This window comes from Meleagris gallopavo, chromosome 2 (genome assembly GCF_000146605.3).
Source record: "Meleagris gallopavo isolate NT-WF06-2002-E0010 breed Aviagen turkey brand Nicholas breeding stock chromosome 2, Turkey_5.1, whole genome shotgun sequence".
Taxonomy (NCBI): Eukaryota; Metazoa; Chordata; class Aves; order Galliformes; family Phasianidae; genus Meleagris; species Meleagris gallopavo.
The window spans coordinates 88,596,756-88,620,870 of NC_015012.2; the positions used below are offsets into that span (position 1 = coordinate 88,596,756).

The 24,115-nt window shown below is 37.3% G+C and overlaps 1 protein-coding gene across 3 annotated transcripts in view; it reads right to left on the reverse strand.

The window, feature by feature from the left end:
• Positions 1-24,115, reverse strand: part of LOC100542164 (DNA primase large subunit-like) — a 36,190-nt gene continuing 12,075 nt past the window's right edge. For 2 of the 3 annotated variants that reach the window (XM_031552598.1, XM_019613237.2), the window contains exons 6-8: positions 19,002-19,097; positions 18,079-18,216; positions 1-11,040 (exon numbers count right to left, since the gene is read on the reverse strand). In XM_031552598.1, coding sequence (XP_031408458.1) covers positions 11,008-11,040; positions 18,079-18,216; positions 19,002-19,097 — 267 coding nt within the window. In that variant the 3' untranslated portion in view covers positions 1-11,007. Of the gene's footprint in view, positions 11,041-17,493; positions 17,788-18,078; positions 18,217-19,001; positions 19,098-24,115 lie in introns of those variants that run through there. The other variant, XM_010707844.3, reaches the window with a different exon arrangement.

Sequence of the window (24,115 nt, forward strand, 5' to 3'; positions counted from 1 at the left end):
TAAGAAATAAGACAGCATCTCTCTCTAAGGTTGATTTTAGAGAAAAAAAATTAACAAAAACCTCAACAATACTTGTTGTTAGGGACCAGGATGATTCACCAGTCTACACTGCTTAAGCCTGTGTTCTCGTTCAGTCTTTAAGCTGTGGTAAAGTCACCACCATCTAAGGAAAAAAGCCTCTAATTCTGAAGCATTTTCTCTATGTAATGAGCTAGTCAAATCTTCACTAACTGACATTCTTGTTCCTTGAGAAAGTTGCTATACAACTCCAGATACATTTAAGTAGTCCTTAAGAAAAGATTCTATCACAACACTCTATGTAATGCCAACTTCTCACTTTCAAATCTCTAAAGGTATGAATTTCAGTTTTTCATCCTCTCAACATGTGGTTCCTGCTTGGAAGTAACTGTTGCAGTTGCTAAGAGTTAGAAAACATCCATATTCTAAAAATAAAACAGTATTTGGAATACATTTACTCAGTTACTCATATTTTACAACATTGTCTTTTTTTAAAATAAGTAAAATCAAATCTTGGCAACACTTCAAAGAATTTTAAGCTCTAGATTCCCATATGTTCAAGTATCAGCGATTACATTCTTATCTGCAAAGAATAGAGCTAAAAACATGACAGGCACTCCCATTTCATCATCCTAAAAAAAAAAAAGCATTAATCTGAGCCTACTTATCAGCATTTTCAAATATTTTACTTAATCTTAACTCTCACTGCCTGCAATGACATTTTCCAAATACGAGTAGGAGCTAATGCTTAATCGTTTTCTCTTCAAATCCGAAAAGGATATTCACACTAAAGGAAAATCACTAGCGATACCAAAAACATGCATGTTTTTAATTTCTTTTGTGTGTGGATTATCTAAGTTCACAAATCCTACAAATATTTTCCCTCTGAATAAAAACTGATGCAAGAAACACTTCCCCCAGGACTCAAGTGCATGAAGCAGAAAACCAAGACATGAAAAAAACTAATTAATGGATATTTCAGAACATAATGTCGTTGCCTCAGAACTTAATTGTGGCAGTAGGACCTCCATTTAACCTGCCTGTAAGGCCCGTGGCTTGGTGCTTCCATGTCAAAGCAGAAGTGCACCCAGCAAGCTGAACTGCAGACCGAGGAGGGTTTTGAGGCCCAGGAATGTTCCCTCTGCAGTGATTGTTCAGGAAAGAGAAGCAGTTAGGCATACACAGAATGATCTCCCGTAACAGAACCTTACACGCAGGCTAGCAAATCCATTCCTAACTAGGGTATAAATCCATTTTCTTTTCCTAAAGACAAATGAAAAGAAAATAATAATACAGCTAATATCACCGAGACACTGGATCTTTCAGTCTCCATTTTCCCTCTGGGCAAGAACTAGCAAGTCACTTTGGCAAAGACACAATTTTCAACCAATGCAAGTCAAGAAAAATCAAAAGTTAAGTAAATACCATGACAACTTTTTTGCACATTTTTCCCAGAGAAAATGAAGCTAGGGGGATTTTGCTATTTACACTCATAGATGAGTGCTAGAATTAATATTGTAGCCAATCTCCCCATGTTTAATAGCGAAAAGAATCTGAAAGACACTAACTCCTGACAAGTTTAACAAGGAAAACATTAGGTGAGAGACACAATTATCACTCAGAGAAACACTAACCAAAAAAGAGCACAGACTGCACAGCACAGCGGACTCTAAAAGGAAAATGCATTTTATGTCAATTACAAGAAAACTTTCAGTTTACAGTTTGTTTGGTATTTTTATCTTAGTTTAACAACTTCAAGAAAACTGCTTCCTGCTCAGATAGCAATAGCAATGCAAGATTATTAGATAAAAATAGAACCACTAACCTGAGATATGACTGCTGCTTTGTAAGGACAGGATGCTAGTAGAATATCAGAGAGCATCATAAACTGCAAGATCCTAGCTCACACCAGCATGGATTTTTTTTGTGACTAAGGGCTATCTGGAAGAAAGCCAGAAAGTAGCTCTTTCTACCTAGTGTATCTTATTAATGTGAGATAACTAATGAAAAACTATATTCTGAAAGAATAAATGCACTTAATTGCAGCAGAAGATTATAAAGCCCAAATACAAAGAATTCACAGGAAATGTACAGGAGACTGTTTGAAGCCAGATGAACAAGCAAGAGAACACCTAGGCTAAGGAAGTGTCAAAACAGGTACAATCACTGCACTGTGTAAAGTTATGTTATGAGGGCATAAAAAAAGTTCTCATGATGAACTTACTCTCAAAAGTGTTTATTTTTGAATAGCACTAGTATCCACATTTAAAAGTAAGGTCAACAAATTGTAAACCAAAATCTGCAAGAAACTCTTTTTTCTATTATGTATATTGGCCCATTGTAAATCGCAGCTTATGATCCAGTGGAGCTATGAAAAAAAGATCACAGGTATTGGCCAGACATTTGATGGAAACTCAGTGGAAGTTTGGGTCCTCCTGAATTACAGCAGTTCACTACCGCTGGGGCACAGGAAGATAGAACATGATTACTATTGGCAAAGGACTGGAGCCTATAATGATAATCATCATAGAATCCTTTGAGTTGGAAGGCACCCTTAAAGGTCATCTAGTCCAACTCCCCTGCAATGAACAGGGACACCTACAGCTAGATCAGGTTGCTCTGAGCCCCATTGAGCCTGACCTCGGATATCTCCACGGACAGGGCATCCACCACCTCTCCAGGCAACCTGTTCCAGTGCTTCACTACCCTTACTGTAAAAAAAACAAACAAACAAACAAAAAAAAACCACACACATCTCTTCTTTACATCCAGGCATAATCTCCTTTTGCTTAGTTTGAAACCATCTTACCTCATCCCATCACTCTTTTAATGAAAAGATAAAGATGCATTCACCCTCTACACTGCTAGCTTTACACGAGTCTTTACATGCTCAAAAGAAACAAGCATTTCTTTCAAAAACCAGGAAGCTGTTTGAGAAAGTTTTTGATCTTCTTTTAAGAGGTAAATCATGCTTTAGAGCAATGGCACATTCAGAACTTCACCATTCAAACTCTAAACGAATCTGCCCCATCTACAACTGTCTGACTGCAGCAGCAGCAGATATAATCAACTTTAAGTTATTAGTAAATTCAATGACTATACTGAGAGTGCTGTTTTATTTTCCCAAGTTAGCATTTTCTTCTGATTCATGTTTTAAATAGTAAAACAAAAATGTCTGAACATACAAGTTTGAAACAAATAATAGTATAGTTCCTTTTCAGGTAGAGATTACAAGCATTTCAGTGAACTGTATAAAAAAACAACTCTTTTGCAAGTAGAAAGAAATATTTAATTAGATCTAGCTTGGAAAGTTTAGAATACCTTTGCTTCAACTCACACAATGCAGTACTACAGATGGTTTAGAATCATTTTGTATACTCACAACATTTTATCTTATCTTGCAGCTAAAGAAATTTTATCTTCTGAATAACAAAAAAGTATATCTGGTAATGCCCTTCATGAACAAAAGCTTTCAGTCAAGATGGATTTTTCATGCCCATTGCTAGGTGCTTGAAGTATCTCCAGAAACCCACATAGATCTTCTAATCTAATGCTGCATAACTGGATTGTAACAAGGTTGGTTATATCTTCCATTCAGCTCAGGAGTATAGATAGCACAGAAATACTCTCTGACACAAGCATCACAAATATGGTTTATAAATGCAACTTGTTAATAAAAGTCAAGTTTTACTGCTAAGAGCTTATTGTTATGATTTGTAAAGCCAGGTCTGCTCTTGAGGAAGTACTCGTTACTTACACTTCTTTGAGAAAGACTGCCACAAATTGCATGAGGAAACTTCATTACCAAAGGAAAAGAGCTGAACTGAGCTATACAAGATGTGTTGTTTACATATAGATTACATCAGAAAACATGTCAAATATTTTTAAGGATATTTTATTGCTTTGTCTTGCCACAAGGGTGGAGAACTCAAGAAAGAGACAAAAATATGCAAACACCAGCAGATAAACACATTCCAAACAGAGGTATTTTGTTATTTAAGCCTCTACCACTTAATGGGCTTACCAAGTAGAACACCAGCATAAGAGGGTTTCAACTCACTCCTGATGCACAAGACAAACTGAATTTATATTCTCATTTGAATTAAACAAACAGAAAGCAAATCAGAACTACATTTGCACTACATTCAACTCTACAAGCAATAAAACCATTATACATAGACTCATGTTCAAAACATAGCTGTCTCCATACAGGCTAGACAAGCACAGCCTTCAGAGATGCCACCACAAACCCTAAGGATAAAATTATGCCAGCATGGAACTACAACTATTACTATTTTCTTCTACTTCTATCAGCCACAGCATAACATAACACAGACTTGGCTCTATTATCTCCAGCTCCGTATGTAGCTAGTTCTGTTACCTCTGCAGTAAGCTCTTAAAGTTTTGGCTCTACAGAGAGTAAGCAGTGTAATTTTTCATTATTGGGATTTTTTTTTTTCGTTATTCTTGTTACTGTAGGCATCCGTGTTTAGAGCTGTACTTAGGATTTGGATTGGGATTTTTTTTGTGTTTAAGCTTACTACAGAAATTGATTTGTTGCCAAGTGGGAAACATGCAATGCAAGACATTGTAAGACATATCTGACAAGCAGAATCCAAACAGGACACAAGCCTGTGGGAAATAAGATTTTATCATTAACACACTATTTGTAAGTTACCTTGATAAGCTGATTTCAAATATTTTTTTATCAGCCTAGAGAACAAAGATCTGGTTTCAAAACAGATTGTCAGAAAGTAATAAAGTATTTGGAAAAACAGATGTAGAACTCTGCAGCAATGACTGCCAAAACTGAGCATGAGAAAGATCACTGCAACTAGACAGCTTGTACCTTCCAATCCAAGCCATTCTGTAATTCTATACCTACTGCTCAAGAAGCTACATGAAGTCATCACCCAAGGAGAGACCAACAGAAAAGCTAAAAAAAACCCCGAATTCATGGAAAAATTCTTATATAGGTATCAGAATGAGGAACAGTGACCATTTCAGTGTGCAATCATACTGAATGTGGAAAGATGGTTGCACACAAGTATGCACAAACACATCAAATACTGAAATAGATCAGCTTTAATGTTGAACTCTTAAAAAAGGTTATTTCAAGCTTTAAAAAATCTGCTCAGTTGCCAGCATGACCCAGTATGACTTACTTAAAACTGAACACCTTTGGCAAACTCTATGGGTAAAGGTCTTTCCTGACCATGGTGTGTTGAAGATAGGGGACTGGAAATCAGCTCAGTGAAAAAACAAAACAGCTCAGAAATTGGGGATATTAATGTCACATCCTCTGCTTGAAAAGTTTTAGACACAATCTTGTGGTATTAGCTAAAATCTATAACATGTCTGACTTTTCTAAAGGAAGCATGACACACAGTTTCATATCAGTTCATGACAGGAACAAAAAAAAAAAAGCAATCTGAGACTGAGGAAAGAAGCATCATAACACTACAGCATCGGCAACAGTCTGAGTTCTTCATACAATCTCAACTACAGTACACCCAACTAGTGAAATGCTATCTGTAGAAATCCAGTGTGCTCCATTTGATGGAATATCACACACACCTTCAGCTACTTAAAAACTGTCTAGATTAGAAGTTCTGTTAAGCTTAGGTGAGATGACCAGAACGACTTCAAGGTCATGAACAGAGCTCTAAATGCAGGACATTCCTTACAGCCAGACATCCGTGGTGACAATGCATCAGCAGTTGTAACACTGCAGCACTGCAGAGTATCTCAGGATACTTGAGGGGGCCCAGAAGGATACTGAAGGAAAATGCCCAAGTAACAGTTCTAAACAATACAAAAGACAGTAGTCTAGATCTTTCAAAATGAACAAACTGTTCATTTGTTAACAAAGTTAACTAAGACACTAAGGAGAACAAACAAGAATAGGAATGGCCCATAAAAAGCAATGCTTAGCAGGCTAGACAACAATTAAAGAGAAAAACACAACTGGTCATTTAAAATTAGAGACCAGCTTTAGTTGATGTTACACCTTACAGCAAGAAGTCTCACAACACAAAGATACAGTCACAGCACCAACAGGACAGGAATAAAAATTGAAATCTTCATGGATACATTTGATATACCAAATTAACTACCAGAATGGGTTAAATATTATAAATACATCAAAACACAATAACTAGGAATGACAAGCAAGCAGATTCATGAGGCTACTATTAAGGCATCTCTCGAATTTTTATGCTAGCCATTTTTTAAAACTTTTGTTCATACTGACAGATGCAGAAAAATTAATCACAGAACTGAAAATTAATGACACTCAGTGAAAAGCTTACCAGCACTTGGTGTATATGAATGGAATAAAACCAACCTCGTTTACATCCATTCTGCATTACATGTTTTTCTTTAGAATTAAGAACTTAAGACTCACGCCTTCACCTTCTCTACAGCACACAGTCGCTGTACAGAGAGGCACAAAAGCTCTGCATTCCCTCCTTCAGCACTCCTGCGGTGCCCTCTGATGGCCAAGGCCACAAGGTGCAGGTGGGACCCCTCAGGCCAGCTAATACACACAGGTAACGATCACGAGCCTGGCAAAAACCCTTACAGGAATGCATTGACAGTTTGATTTTAGGCCAGATTAAATGCAACAGCAAGCTAGAATCTTCTTCCAAGCCTCAAGCATTAACTCTGTGCTGATCAGAAGCAGGACAGCCAACAGACTGTCAGAGACACAGTAATTTATTCCAAATCCAACAGCAAAACACCTGCAAGAGCTAAGTTGTGGTGCAGCAAGGACCTGGAGGGAAAACTGATACAAAGCATTTAACTTCAGTGTTCTCGCTGGGTTTGTATCTGCTTTTCTGAAAGGTTCCTTAAATTCAAGCTTAACGCAGAAAATGATACTTTCATTCAGCTCACTTTATAGAACTAAACAAAGACTTCAAACAAAACACATTTTACAAGCTAACTGAAAAATTGACAATTACCTAAAAATATTTTAGAGTTTCCACACTTTGCAGTTTGAATATCATGAATACAGAAGAACTCTTTTAGCCCAAACATGCAAAACCATTTCCAAGTAATACTAAAACTGCTTTGTTTAATAATATTTGCTAAGTGGCAGGACACAGTAAACAACAACAAAAAAAGGAATATTTCCTTTTTAAATTTCCAAAAATAAAAGAATTTAATTAGTTCTGAACTATTTTAACTTCAAAGAGTACTGCTACAAATTAAGAGACAGGTATTTAATACAAATGCATTTTACAGAGCAATTCTACCCTCTGTTTTCTGCTCATCTTTACTGAGTTTTCTATGCCTCAGAGATTAGTTAAGGAAGACAATGACCATGCAGTCAAAAAGGACTGAGTACAGGATCTACCAATCTACCAAGCAATCTCCTGTCATGCAAGTTGATAAAGTCTGATGGGACGTAGCTGAGGGTGCTGAGAGAACTGACACTGTGAGCCTGCTCTCCCATCATTGCTGAAAGGCCATCAGGATCAGGAGAGGATCCTATTGACCTGAAAGCAGCAAGTCTTGCACCCATATTTTGACAGAGCAATAAGGATGGCTGGGGAAAAAGGCTGGTCAGCTTTATTTTAGACCCTGAGAAAACTGCAGAGCATGTCTTCTTGCAAGCACTTTTGGGCACACACCAGAAAAAGTCATGTGCTGGCTTGTACTTGGTATTTCATAGAATGGTTTAGATTGGAAGAGTTCCTAAAGACAATCTAGTTCCACACCCCTGCATCATGACCAGGGTTGCCAGCACTAGATCAGGCTGCCAAGGGCCCCATTCAACCCCCACTGGAGGTCAGTTCCAAGCAGAGTTCCTCAAGGCTCTGTCCCAAAATCTATGCTGTTCAATGTTTTTACTGATTACCTTGAGCACACAAAACATACCTTTATTAGGATCATTAGCAACAAACTGGGGAGCACAATCAACACACGAAAGAGGAGGGTTGCCCTTTAGGGAGATCTAAACAGAATGGAGGAATGGACTGAGAAGATCCTCATGAACTTACAGTGAGGGTGGTGAAGCACTAGAACAGGTTACCTAGTGCTGTGGTTGGTGCCCCACACTGTGAGACTTTCAAGACAAGGCTGGGCAACCTGATCTAGCTGTGGTGCTGCTGTTCATTCCAGGGGAGTTGAACTAGATGGCCTTCAGAGGTCCATTCCAAATCTAAGGAATCTATGAAATTCACCAGAGACAACTGAGAAGTCCTGTTAAGTAAGTCCCTGCATTGGTACAGGCTGGCAGCCAACTCCTTGGGAACAGCTCTTTTGGAAAAGACCTGAAAGTCTGTCAAAAAACAGGCTCAATTTTGTCAGCAGACAGGCAGAAAACGTAGAATTGCATTTAACTTGTCGCAGTTGATCAGGATCTATCTGGTAACAGTAGCCTCAAAACTGGGCACGGTATTTTAGAGGCAGTCTAATGAGTGCAAAGTAAAAGGTGATCCTTTCTATCCCATGTAGTTCTGTTGATCCAGCCCAAGATATTGACAAACCTCTCTTCTACCAAGCAACTCAACTGGCTCATGCTGAGTTTGCTGGTTGTTAAGGCAGAAACTACACTGCACACAAACAGTGGTTAACGCAGAAGTTTAAGAAGAAAGATAACAGAAACCAAACTGCATCTCATTAAACTCAGTCCCACAGTGCCAATGACTCAGATTTCAATAGTCACACCTAATATTCACAAGAAAATATAAGTGTCTTGAGCATGAAGAAATCACTTGCTACATAAAAGCATTTTACCATCTGCTATACAGAACAGTGTATTTATATGGTGAAACATACATTTAACGCATGTATAATCTTTTCTAATCCTGGGAATGTTACTCTGTGGCTTCTAAACAGTGTCATAAAGGCAAAGTAGATTATGAGAAATTTAAAAAAAATGCATTTATTTGCAAATATCCAATACTCTGCTACTACTTATAATGGAATTCATGCCTGAGGAACAGGAAAAGATTCCCTCTGAAAGAAATGCTCGCAGTGACCTTCATAAACTGCTGCATGTGGCTGCCGATGCTGACAGAGAATCCTGCACAGACCAGGACAGGAGTTTTCATTCTCCAGCACTCCTCAGCTGCATTTGATCCCTCTGAGCAGAGTGCAGGTTTATGGCTCAGGCTTTGCTTAATGTATTGTTTGCATCAACCGAACTGAGGAATTTCAACATCAGCTCCTGAAACAATACAGGTTTTTAAACAGGCAGGCAGGCAGCAGACCATGGCCTGTACTTCACAAGAATTAACCTTGCCTTTGAGCTATAAGCTGTTCCTCAAAAAAAATCACACATCCAGTCACAATGCTGACTCCAAGCACTGCAGCTTAGAAGAACTTTCATCATTAATAGCCCCCCTAATTACTACTCTGAGCATCTCTCTGCCTTTATTTCAGGCTTTACCACAAATTATCTAACAGTTGACTGCAATATCTAATAGCTTTCTACCAGCACCTGTCCTGATTGAAAATTAAGCTTTACTCCCCAGTCTAAACTTAGGCAAATGCACATCAGAAAACCCAAAATACCTCTTTCTTCCTCCCAGTACAGCTTCAGGTCAAGAGTTCAGATGAGAATTTTATTTATTTATTTATTTTAATCATCTACGCATTGAAAAATATAAGTAAGTAGTCCTAACCTTAAGGAGGGTAACAAAGCTGGTAACAGAACAACCTTCAATTTATTTTGGCAGAATAAATAGGAAAAAAAAAAAAAGCAGTTGAGTTTTATTACATAAGAAGCTTTAAGCACTACATCAAAATACAGTCCCTTACATCAGTATGTACTTATATAAACAAAGGCTGCAGTCGTTAACAAATCATGCCACTTTGCTCAACTCGTGACAGATGATTAAAATAACTTTGCCTTCTGATATTCGTCTTGAACAAACAGATTATGTAAGCATCAGCCCTGAGAGTACTTAAACAAAATAGAATTTGTTTACAGATAATTCTAATAAAAAAGATATTTCACAAGCTACATGTAAACCAAAGCTACGTATCTGCATTCATCTATTTCCTGGTATTTCACTGTATTTTCTACTGATCCATAACTCAGACAACGAGTAGCTAATGCAGTGCCCTTTCAAAACCTACAAAGCACATTTTTCACTTATATCTAGAGACTCTCCTGATACTAATAATCCTTTGTCACCTTTCAAAACCCATTTTCACTGCAGAACGTGCATATGAGAGCTTTTTGTTTGTTTGGCCTCTTCCCTTACGCTAGTGAGGCATCAGCAGACAGAAGAGATGGACACAAAACAGGAAGGCAGCGCTCAATGATTTCCATGACTGCCAGCACAGGTTGCTTATAAGACCCGGGGATGTTTTTATACAGCTCTCTCAATTTTTAAAATGTTTACTGTGGCATCAACTCTGACTAAATTTATCACTGTATTTTTTTTGAAGCAGCTGCAGCAAGCTTGGCCACTTTAATACTATAATTCTGTTCAATTTCACTGTCTCTACAACATTTCTTATCTTCCTATTACCAGCAAAAATTATTCTGACAAATAATCTTCTTTAAAGAGATATTCCACAAAGTTCCATTTCCTCTCTAGAACACACATGCAGCAATTATTTGCAGAAGAACTACATTAAGAGATGAAACTCCTCTGTGAAAATTTCCAGGAAAAGCCACACAAATGGAACCACCCAGCTGTAGCAACACTGACAGTGACCGATATTTCTAAGAAAAAAATTATTCATTTCGTCTACCTCTAAAAGTCAAAATGAACTATTTGACAAGTTTGAAAAGTATATCACCACCATTTTTTCTTAAAAGCTCCCTATTAGTGTTTATTTTAGAAGTCTTACAGAAGAACTTCTTTTAAATAAGTCTTGGTGCAGGCACTTATGATAAGACTTCTGCACACTTCAACGTTTTTCTTTCGCTTGCTGCTTAAAGGACAAGTGCTCCAACCTGTGGAAAGGCTCTGTACTGCATTAACCTCATGTCGTCCAATATGACAGTCAGTTGTTCAATTTATTTCACTTTAAGCTACTGGCAGTTTCCCATTCTTCCTGCAGATTAGAAAGAAAGTGTTTAACCTTTAGTCCTTCCCTGAGAGTCAGATGATCTTTATCATCAGTAAGAATGGCCAAAACATGTCAGCATTTCATATATAATATACATTCACTTGCTTGGGAAATCTTAGTTATTCTCCATGTTACAAGGAGAAACATGCAAAACAAACAAAAAAACAGCACACAATTGAAAGTCAGTTCACAATTTTTTAGGGAGATTTAACTTATTTCTCTTTGCTTGCTCCATAAGCTCACATTAAACATTTTAAAGCATATCTTCTTATTCCTCTACATTCTACAGTTATTACAGTCTTCTTTTCTTTGCCTGCAAAGTTTGCTTTATACAGATAGAGCTGTAACCAACATTTAAAACATTACAGCTTAATTTAGGTCTCAAAATAGTTTACAGATTAAGTTTAATAACTTGCATGACTCCAGCTCTTTCTTAAATGCCTAACCTGACACTGTACATGCTGCTTTCAGCAGCTGCTGAAAGACTTTGTAATTTCACCAGCACTATTTGCAACAAGTCCTACAAGCATGCATATTTGAGATGCTATTAAAAATTGTTTATTAAAAAGGTGAAACACGGGATACTTGCAGATTAAGTTTATGCAAATATGTGATATGCCATCTGGAATCTAACATCTAATCAAGGATGGTGAGAAACATGGGTTACAGACACATGAGATGATGAAAAATCACAGTGATGAATGCAGGTGCATCCATCTACTCTTGCTCTGTCTGTGGGCTTTTCATGACTTTGAGGCTTGCACTGCAAATCTTACAAAATACTCCTTTCCCCTTTACTTCAAAACAGCTCTTAGCTAGCAAGCACAGCAAGAATTATTTTGAAAAGCAAACAGAGCACTCAAATGTAATGAAGAAAAACGGAAGAAAAAACACATTTCTATGAAGTACTGAAAAGCAGATCAGAATGGATGATGAAATGGAGCAGGAAAAAGTCCAATTTTAAGAAATGGGCATGGGCACGTGCTCCACAAAGCTTTCAGAAGTTTTAGTTTCTCCAACAAAAGCAATGAAATGAATTGCTAGAGTGACAGAGCAAACAGGCAAGAGCATAATTTTTTACAGAAATGGGAAATTTAGTTCCAACTTAGGACACATCTGGCAGACCCTGAGAGACGTCAAAAAAAAAATCAAGGATCGGGACTTGATCTCATCTGTTCAAATGCTTCAGTGCGGTAGCAACAGTACTTTTCAAGAATCTACTGACTAAGCCCAGTGAGTAAGTGTTCTCTTCTAAAAGCAGTTTGTTACCAACTACATCTTTTAAAGAGCTCCTTTAGACAAAGAATATCCAAGCTTTATGCTCCTTTGCAGAAATCTGCGGTTGTATGCAAATATTCAATGTAGTCAATAAAAATTAATGACCGAACATACATTGCAGCAGAAGCTAAATTGTATCACTTGAACCATTTATAAGGCCTGAAAGCTATTTCAATCAAAGCTATTTCAATCCTTAGAGTTGGAAGGGACTTCTGAGGGTCATCTAGTCCAACTCTCCTGCAGGGAACAGGGACACCACAGCTAGATCAGTTGCCTGATTCAGTCTCACCTTGAAAATCTCCAGGGATCAACCACACCACTGGGCAACCTATTCCACTGCCTCACCACTCTCACTGGAAAAGATTTTTTCCTTATATCTAACCTCTTTGAGCATGAAGTCATTTCCTCTTGTCCTATCACCACAGGCCCTGCTAAACAGTCTGTCCCCTTCTTTCCTTTAGATTCTGAAAGGCCACTGTCAGGTCACTTTGCAGCTCTCTCTTCTCCAGGCTGAACAGCCCCAGCTCTCTCAGTTGTCCTCACAGGTGTTCCACCCCTTGGATCATTTTAGTGACCTTTCTCTTGTTGGAGAAAGTTGGATCTCAAAAATGAACCTTCTGATATAGAGTGGTGGAAAATTCAAATCCCCACTAGAGTAAGTGGGATTTAATTAGCATTATTGAAACTTAAATTTCTAACAAAGTCAAACTAAAAGACACACTTGGTTTTAATTATTGACCTCACATGTCACTACAGTTCTTTCTTACTGACTTCAGTGCATCATTCTCAAGTTACTGCTGTCAGCATGTTAATAAATTCTTGTCCTGTAACATTATAAAAGGTATTATACTAACTGAAGTATTCCTAGGTTACTAACTCTATTGTACAAAATATAAATAAATTGCATTTCCTATTTTTGTATTCCATTCCAAAACAATTTGTCTGAAATCCAACAAATGGCTAAGAGTTAAGGAAGCCTTCCACATATTTCAAATCCCATGCATCCTGCTGTATGAGTTTTACTACCACCACATGCCATAGATGACTTGGAGATGGAATTGCTTCAGTACAAATCAAACCAAACAGGACAACCCAACGATCATAGCAATAGTTTTGACAGCAAAAGGATTTCCAAAAAAGTTGTACTCTGCAGTAGATGCAAGCAACAGACGGAATAAATGTGAAGACAAGATACTGAATGCATTCCAATTACTTTACGCTAGCAATCTATATGGTCACTAAAACATATGCACTTCAATTAGTAGAGATAAAACAGCATGTGATGATTTCAGAAAAACAATCAACAGCAAAAGGACAACTGAAGAGTATTAACTCTTTACAGAAAAAACAGCCATTCCACAAAGAAAAGTCTAGTAGCTTTAACCATTCTGAAGGCTTAAGCTCTCTCTGACACAGAAGCACACACTCAAGTTGCTTCCTTAATTTTGTTTCTGCCACTCCACACATCACCATTTTCTTCAGCAGAACTGTGCCTTGAACAATAACCTTACAATAAAACACGAAGAAATGGAGAGCAGCTGCTTCCCTGCCAAACTCACAGAAATGCTTTTATCTGGGAAATACAGAGGACAAGAATGAATGTAATCCCGTTTTACACTGCAGTGCCAAAGTTATTACCTTACTAACCTTGTAGGTGCATATTATAAAAATCATCCATTTATGTTATAGGGAATTATTTAGCACTGGGAACACAATACCTGAAATGAATTTCAAGTGGCAAGACCATCATTAATCATACTTTCTCAACATTAATGCCATGGAACAAAGCCTTCTGCTTCACTGCTTGAAAGCACAGGTGTTTTAGGAAGAAAATGTTTAACAGATGGTGCTATGCATGCCATACCTGAATAGAGGTTCTTGGAATATATAGCATATACAAACCAAAAGACCATGTTTGACAAACGTTTTGTTTTGAAAAACAAATCAACACAAATATTAGTAAAAATGAAAGCAACACCATTCAATATTTCTAACGCTTTTAAACATTAATCCCAAGAAGAGAGAGGAATAAACAAAAAACACATAAAAATTAGAAAAAGCCAGTGAAGTCTTAGTGCTAAACCCCTAAAATCTAGAAAACTGACTTGTAGACATCCGAACAAATTAACAAGGTCACATTGCAACATAGAACCGTGCTCTCAGCAAGTTAACACATGCTATTAAAATTGTATTGTAGCACATGCCAGTGAAATTGTATATAAAATTGTACATCCTATTAAAATGGTATTTATCAGGACTAGAATCCCAATTTCTTAGAGTATTGGAGTCTATTTTTAAATTTAAATTTCATTTGCAGAAAGTTTAATCTTACATCACATTCTGACAAAATATTTCCACAAAAGCAACTTACTGCAGTGGATTTATAATACAAAGACCAACCAAGCTGTAACTTCAACTGATAACCGTAGGATGGGGGAATCATGGCTGTGTTTAGATCTGACAGACCTACTAAAAGACTCTGCTGTCAGGCTCTGATTGTAATGCACAGCCATTGCTAATAAAAATAATTGCAGATCTTTGCAAAGTACTCTTTAAACTGACAATGAAAGAACTCGTGTAAAATGGGACTATTTACGTTCAGAAGCGTTTGTTGATCTGCAAACAAGTTATGTTTAACAAGCACTAAAACCTAAGGCATTCTTTGAGGAGTAACACTGTAACTGTAACATATTAAGATTAAAAAAAGACACACAATCCTAGAATCCGTAAAATGGTTTGAGTTGGAAGGGACTTTAAAGATCATTTAGTTCCTAGGTTCTGCCACAGGCAGGGACACCTCCCTCTAGACCAGGTTGCTCAAAGCCCCATCCAGCCTGGCCTTGAAGGCTTCCAGGGAGGAGGCATCCACAGCCTCACTGGGCAACCTGTGCCAGTGTCTCACCACCATCACAGTGAAGAATTTCTTCCTTAGAATTAATGCACAACTACCCTCTTCTTGTTTAAAGCCTCACCTCACTGAGGAGCACGAAGCCCCACTGCCAGCACCTTGCTAAGCACTCATAATAGACGGGTTTAGTCATCACTACTACTGTTCTTTCAATAACCAAATATAGCATTTCACATGCTCAACCTAAAAACAATCTATAAAAAGGATTTTCTGTTTAACCACACAGGAAGATAGTCTATATCTGACACTATGTAGTACTACAAGAAAAGCAGTTCAAAAAAATCTTAAATGCATTTTCAAAGATAAAGTCATTCCTGGGGATGAGACATGGCGTGGCAGCCACGTGCTGCAACACATCCACCACGTGGGAGATATCAGCCATCCCTACAGCCAGTTCAGCTAATTACATGAGGCTGAAACTGCAGAGGCCAAAGGTTGCTCACTGTAAACTCCAGTCCAAACAAGTTATAAAACTGCCAAAGCAGCATTAAGTCAAACCAGTGATTCAAAAGCCTCTTCCTTTTCCTTTTGTGCCACTTCTGTACTTTTTTTTTCCTGAACAACCTTTCATTGTGCAGTACTGAGTTCAACACAGCTGTGATATTGGTCTGACATTCCGAGCAGCAGCCCTAACCCACACCTTCAGTGAAGAATCTCCTGATTTCAAGAAATCAGAGGTTAAAGCAAAAGCAGCTATCCACAAAAAAGGACATTTAACACTATTAATAATTTCAAAAGCCAAGTTCTCTACATCACTATAACTGAAATTAACATCAAATGCAACCTAACATTACTGCAGAAAAGTGTTTGCTTAAACTCAGTAACTCTCATGAATAAAATATAATGCAATTTGAATTAATAAAAGTTTGCTTTATGTTATAAAAAAATGTAGAGCTAATCTAAAATGTACAACAAAAAATATTTATGCTTTCTACCATTTAGTCATTATTAGACACAAAATTATTTACCAATGAATGGGTGAGAGAAAACAGAAAGAAGGTCCTTACATTATTGATTTTGCACAAATAATGAACTTCAGTTGCACGTGCAACTGTCAAGGAGGCTCCCAAGAGTATTAATTCCCCCTGTGACAGAGCTTTGAAGAACAGATGCATAACTGAAACATTAAACTTGTTTTTAAAAAGGATGAAACACAGATGACTGCTTCACAGGGCTGACTAGTAAGCAAGTGTGACCAAAATTAATTTGTGCCAGTGACAATGGCATAGAATCATAGAATGGCCTGGGTTGAAAAGGATCACAGTGACCATCTATGTTTCAACCCCCTGCTATGCGCAGGGTCGCCAACCACCAAAACCAGGCTGCCCAGAGCCACATCCAGCCTGGCCTTGAATGCCTCCAGGGATGGGGCATCCACAGCCTCCTTAGGCAACCTGCTCCAGTGTGTCACCACCCTCTATGTGAAAAACTTCCTCCTAATATCTAACCTAAACCTCCCCTGTCTCAGTTTAAAACCATTCCCCCTTGTCCTATCACTACCCACCCTTGTAAACAGCCGTTCTCCCTCGTTTATACACTCCCTTCAACGTAAAGCCTTTTTGAAAGTATGTATTATGAGGTGTTCAACATTTTCTCAAATGCCAGTATCAACAGCATTCATTCTTTCATTTCATTTACATTTTATTATTTTTCTCTAGAAACCTGGCTAGAACCACTGCATAACACACATGTAGGCAGTGGGCTGAGCCAGCAATGTAGCGGGCAATGTGTTGAGGAAAGGCCAACACCCCAAAATCTCAGTGTTTTGGTGTCCTAAGAACAGTACCTTCACCACTAGTATGCCTCAGAGTATAACAGCTTCAGAGCACCTTAAGAAGAGAGGGTTATTAAATAATTGCTGTATATGGGTAAGTCCTTCCAAAAACATGTGCATGCAATTTCTTGGGATAGCACCAAAGAACCTCCCAGAAGCACAACACACATCACAGCACACATAATAACATCACTCAAAGAACTGTTAGCAAAGAGCTCTTCTTTATCATTGAAGAACTGAACTACTAAAGACAACTATAAATAAAAATTCCTCATACCTACATGTCTGAAAGACCATCTTTTGACTATATTCAGAGTGCTTTGTCATTCAGAAGCTTCTAACAGCCAGTCCAAAAAGCCAAGACTGTTTGCCAGAGGCAAACTGACTTACAGGAAATTAAATACTACCCAGAGAAGACAAGCCAATCTTTAGAAATATCGTTCGAGTCTAATTTGCATTATCACAATATTATGGTCTTTAATCATAAAATCCTAATAAAACAAAAATTGTGCAGTGATGACTGACTTGTAAACCCTATGAAGATTTGAATATAATAAGTCTAGCAATTCTTACAACAATCACTGCATTGCTACCAATTTACATACAGTGTTAACCATAGGCATCCTCTGATACTTCAGCATTCATACAATGAAGACCTATTTTTGCTTGACAACCTCCGACTTTGTATTGCTTCTCCTTACTTTAGTTCTCACTGACAGAAGAGGAGGGGTGCAGGGAGAACTTCTTCAAAAAATAAAGTTGCAAAACCTCACTGAAAACATAGACATAAAAACAGTCACGTTACTCTTTATGTAGGAAAGAGCTTTTAAATCCTCTAGTAGAAAATTATTTACAACAAACACTGTATGTATCATAAATGTCAATTAAAAAGTAAGAAACACTCAGCTTGCTAATGAGGGGTCTTTTTGTTTGCTTGCTTTTAGCTATGTGAGCTCTTTTCATAGGTAAAATCAAATTAATAAATTTAAAAATCAGAATAGCTTCTGTTCAAGAGTGTCATTAAATGCCACAAAATTAATCAGAATGAAGCTTGAACACTTACCGCCAGTGCTTTAGATAAGCTTTTTCTATAGTTATTCAAAACAATAGCATCAATGTCCTTAAGTGGCACAAATGCAAATCCGTCTTTAATAAACACTCTCCTTGCTCTAAACAGATCAACAGCATCTGATAGTCCAACCTGGGAAAGGGGAAAAAAAAAATAAACCATGAAACAGCAAAACAACGCAGTAACAATTATTACAACCCTAAGATTCAAAACAGACCAATGAGGCTTTAAGTTATTCTGTGTCCTTTAATAAAGCTCCAGGCAAAACACAAAGATTCTGAAAGCAAATGCCGACCTCATTTATAAGAAGTTATTTACTTACAGTATCTAATTTTAAGGACATGTAAGCAAGCTAGGCAAAATGAGATACCTTAAAATTTCTAACTATAACAACCTAGCCTGATCACATAGCTTTTATCACTAACTGATTTGATACTTAAAACTGAGCTTCTGTAAACCTTCAATTTCAGACATCTCAAAATTTTTTGTTCTTGCAAGCTACATATAAAAGGCCTTGGAAACAAAGAAGGTTGAAATCCATCCATCAGCAGGCTACACTCCATACGTCTTACTTTTTGGTAGCAAGCAAGAAGAGAAGAATTTCACACTAGCACAGACAAACTAAATCTAGTTTTAGATATTTGAGTCTCCATCCTCACAGTCTGTCAGCCAGTTAAGCCAAATGATTTGTCTGGGAGATGTTAAAATGAAGATCTTTTTCATGGCAAGACAAGGGACAACAGAAGCCCTTAATGACAGGTGAAGCTCCCTTCATACTCCCAATCCCTCCTTCTACCCTCCTACTTACATAATAAAAAGGAAATCTCATTAGTCTCAGTATAATAATAGTAAAACCTTAGAATAATTTTGAAAGAAAAAGAATGCAAATTTGCAGCATTTTATTAATTCCAACTTACCTTATAGAACATTTGCTCTTTTACTTTAGCCATAGTGAGGCCAGGAGTTGACATATACAGCTCATTTGCCAATTCATTTTTCAGGTCTTCACTAATCTAAAATAAAGAGCTTGTTTAAAAACCTCCAAAATATTTCAGAAATACTTTTTTTTTAAAAAAAGCTAGATGATGACTTGGTCTACAAATACACCAATGTAATGCTGTAATCCTATAATGAGATGGAAAATACAATCACAGAATCACTCAGGTTGGAAAAGACGTTAAAGATCACTGAGTCCAACCACAACCTAACCATACTACCCTAACTCTAACAAACCTCCACTAAATCATGTCCCTCAAAATCACATCCAAATGGTTTTTAAACCCATCCATGGATGATGACTCAACCACATCCCTGGGGAGCCTATTCCAGTGCTTACCGACCCTTTCTGTAAAGAAGTTTTTCCTGATATCCAACCTAAACTTACCCTGGCACAACTTGAAGCCATTTCCCCTCATCCTGTCACCAGTGAGAAGAGACCAAACCCACTCTCAGCCTGCAGAAGGCTCCAAGACCACCTTATAGTGGCCTTCCAGTACCTGAAGGGGGCCTACAGAAGAGCTAGGGACAGACTTTTTATAAGGGCAGGTAACAAGAGAACAAGAGGAAGTAGCTTTAAACTGGAAGAGGGTAGATTCAGACTAGATGTTAGAAAGAAATTCTTTACTGTGAGGGTGGGGAGACACTGGAACAGGCTGCCAGTGAGGTTGTGGATGCCCCCTTCCTGGAGACATTCAAGGCCAGGCTGGATGGGGCTTTGAGCAACCTGGTCTAGAGGGAGGTGACCCTGCCTATAGCAGAGGGTTGAAACTAGATCTTAAAGGTCCCTTCCAATCCAAACCATTCTATGATTCTGTGATTCCATCCACATTAACTTAGAAACATCACATAAAACATTAGGGTCACGCATGACTGAAGAGTTAAAGGAAAATTCTTATGAGAAATATGGCAATAGGTTTTCTTCCATTTATAAATCAAAAAAAGCCAAATGAATTATACAGCAACTTGTTAACAAATGTTGAAATGTAAACATTTCTCTAGATTCAGTCATTGGATTAGCAGGATAGAGTATTTCTGTGTTTGCAGAGGATTTTATGACGCTTATAGCCAGAACACCAACTAGTAAATGAAACTTGCAGTACAATTATTTACTGTATAAAACCATCCTATCAGCTTTCACCACGCTATGCTAAAAGGAACAAAATAAACATTTCCAAAGTTACTGTATTCACTGCTATGTGAAGAATAAACTCATCATGGAAACACTTAAACTCAACCACTACAAAATAAACTTAACACATTGATTTTCATTTATTTTTTTTCTTGAACAACATATGGATATCAGTAGGGGGAAACAATTAATTAAATAATCTAAGTCCACCCACTATTTCCAAGTTTTCTCTTTTTTTAATGACCCAAAAAAATAATGAAAGTATTTGTAGAAAAAGAGAGGACACTTGATGAGACCATCCTCCTTGTCCATAGTAAGTTTCTTCCACAAAAATCTCTAATTATCAATTGCTAAGGACTGAGGATCCACAAGCAAGGATGATGTTAGGACTTGCTATTCTTTCATCATTTTCAAGTCTTTAGATAAATGGTAGTTAAGTGTCACTTGGTCAACCACAGAATGCTAGGGCATGTTAACACAGAGCTACTAGTGCCCCTGACCATTCCACCTCTTCTACCATCAGCTGAAGACCATCACATTGAAGACACCTGTTCTCCACTCCATTTCTGATAGAGCTGCCATTTCACATCACTTTAGAAATCTAAGGTTACAGCAGAACATGAAGCAGTTCAGAATATTCTGAAACTCTTTTTTCAGCTTGATCAAGTCTAAGAATGTTTTTACTCATTAGCTCATTCTTACAGCAGCCGTTCTGCAACTTTTACTTCCAAGTACATGACCTTTTCAAAGCAGGAAAAGAACATATAATCAAAGTTGCAAGAGTGTGTGTAGTATCCATTACAGAAGAAGTCAATCATAGGTAAGATCTTCACAGTCTGCTTTAAATCAAATGATGAATTGTACAAAGCTATTTAGTAAGAATCATAGTCTCCTATCCCACTAAAGGGGGCATGAGTAGCTTACGTGTACAGTTCACATTTTAGTTTGACTTTAATTAGCTTTTATTGGTTAAAATTGATTTGTGGAACTATCTTGTAATGGCCCATTTAAATTTCTGCAGATAATCAGCATCTGTTGCTCATCAAACTGAGATGATTACTAAATTAAAACTTTTAATTAGCATTTTGCATAACTCACATAACCTGTTGTTCATTATGTTTACGAAGGTGAAAAGGGACGCCCCCAGTAGCTATATGTTATTCAATCACATTCATTCCTTATTTAATTCCACAACTTTACATTACAACACCATAAGTTCAAATAAATACACAACTGGAATTACTGCAGCAAAAAGCTTATTTTTAATCATGGAGAAAATTAAGTCATGCTTGTAGTTCAAGAGTCCATTAAGGAAGGGTAAATAAAGATCTCAGGCCATCCATCCTCTCAGCACATGAAATAATTGCACATTCTCCCCTTCTTCCTTTCAACTATTCCACCTCTTAGATTTATGAGACATGCTTATATTTTTCTATGAATCAAGCTTTATTAAAAATTGCTGTAAGAAAACACTACAATCAGCTCTAAATCTATTAAAAATTTGCATTAAAATGTTTAAAGTTTACTCCATCTTCACATTCCTTATAATGCTAACTCATTAAAAAACCAACCTCACATTGCTTTGAGGTCAGCCCAAACCCTTTAAGGTCAGCTAAGAGCAAGGCTTAAAGCCAGTCAATAAAACTGCTTTGGAAATACCATTGCTTCAGCATTCCTTTGCAAACAGACCTGCCATTTGGCCTATCAAGTCCCAGGTCTGCAGTACAAGAGCCTGAACCTCCTAACAGCTGAGTAGGACCCACACTGCCAATTGTTTTGAGGAAAGAGGGCTCCTGGGGACTTTCCCTAAAACCTAAGGCTTTTTTTCCTTTGTCAGGGACAAAAATATTTTTATTTTTATTTTTTTTTAAAGAAGCAACCTATTTTCTCTGCAGCAAAGAGGGCACTTGGTTTCATTTGAATGAAATCAAATCCATCTTCCAAAGCTTGAATGATTAAAAATAAATTTATTACTTCCTTTGAAAATAATACTTTAGAATGAAAGTAACCTGTTACGCTTTAAGTGCTGATAGTATATATTTCATTGTTTCTTAAAACTCTAGCACTTAAAATTAACTAACCTTCACATAAGCCCTTCCACACAGTATTTCTTTTACAACTGTAAGCATACAACCAAGTGGCAGAACACACATTTTTAATGAGAGTAAGGCTCTATCTCCCACTTACACATCTTTTCTGACCTTTACTGCCATCTGTAAGACAAGTACTGTTGGTTTTCAAGCAAACGTAAGATTCAAGGAGGAGGAAACCAAGATAAAATTCAGAACCACTTTCTTCATAAGTGAAACTGCAAGCCTCCTTGAATGCAGCTACTGTTTTACCTTGATGCAAGTTTCCATACAATAAACTTAGCTCTAGACAGTTCCTGCTTTTAAAAAGTTTTCCTCACTCTGCTTGGAAAATGAAGAAGTGTTAAACTTTGTATGGCAGGGGATTCAAATATACCCAAACAGAAGAGCAGTGTGGTTTCTACACTTGGCACTGTGAGTAATTACAGCCACGACCTTTCAGTGAACAGACACAGCGTTGGGTATTTAACTTCACCTGTGCCTCTTCTTCAGGACACAAACTTGTCCCATTCTCATTAATCCAGTCTGACTCCAGGATTTTCCATATCTTCTAAAAAGGCAGTCAAAGCATTTTTTCAAGAAGCTACACTACAAATATTTATACAACTGCCCCACCACTGAGATAAATGCTTACTGAAAAAAAAAAAAGCATAATAGTTATATCAGAAAGTCTCTCAAAGGAGTGCTCTGATCATAAAAATGGAAATTAAACTTTAATTTCAAGCACTTAAAGCTGCTAAAATAAAAAGTATTTTTAACTGCAACATCAAAGAAGTGCTACTGTGAAAAAAATTAACTCCACTAATGAATTCTGCTTGTTCCTTTTATTTTGCAGTTCATATTCCTCCATCCCAAGTGCTAATAGATGCAGTACAGAGCATTAGCTCCCCCAGCTGAATATTCCCATCTGCTATTCCTTCCCCATGCCTATGATACAAAGTATTAATATTAAGACAAGATATTTTATAGCAGCAATAAAAAAATTATGATAGTTTATTTTCCAACAACTGGCAGCTACCCAAAAAAGATGACATCTAACCTGGAAGCTGTAATATTTTTTTTTAAATTTCAAGAGGCTTCTCAGTGGTAAAGACTTAAGATAATTTAAATTGGATCTTTTATGCTCTGTGGAGAGGTAACACTAACAGAGAAAAACATATTCAAGAAAAAATATGCTGCACTTTGAAGTTTCTCGCTCTGCAATGTGCAGAATAATAAAGAACAGAAGCATTACAGGGAATCCAAATTCAATTATACATCATCTTACACAGCAGATTAAGTCATGATAACTCAACACTTATTTCTTGTGGAAGCAACAAAGAACTGTGTCTGCTTCAGGAAGAAGCTAACAATCCAAAGACAAGATGGAAAAAGTGTCACAGGAGAACAGATCAATCAAAACAATCAACAAAATGTAAAGCTTTATCCCAAATTTGTATTTCAGTGACATTTTATCCCATGCTCCAAGATATCAAATTTAATTCCTGGAAAAATGTTTCAACAAATCAAAGCACCTGGTAGCAAAAACAAAAAAAGCACAGCACACATGGATATGTCAAAAAACCAACCAGTACTAAGCCAGTCTCACTGCCTGAAAGTACAACAGACCTCTGGGACAGAAGAAAAGTATCTCATATTGTATCAAAAGCCTTTAAAGTCATTCACATAAGGCACTTTCACAAGCAAATAACAAAGCAGTTCAAAGACAGCAGGACAGCAGTTCAAAAAAAAGCAGAGACAAAGTTCACTGCTAAAAGTTACAGCACAAAGCAGGACCTGGCCATAACATCACCTGATCCCAAAGGGGTCATAC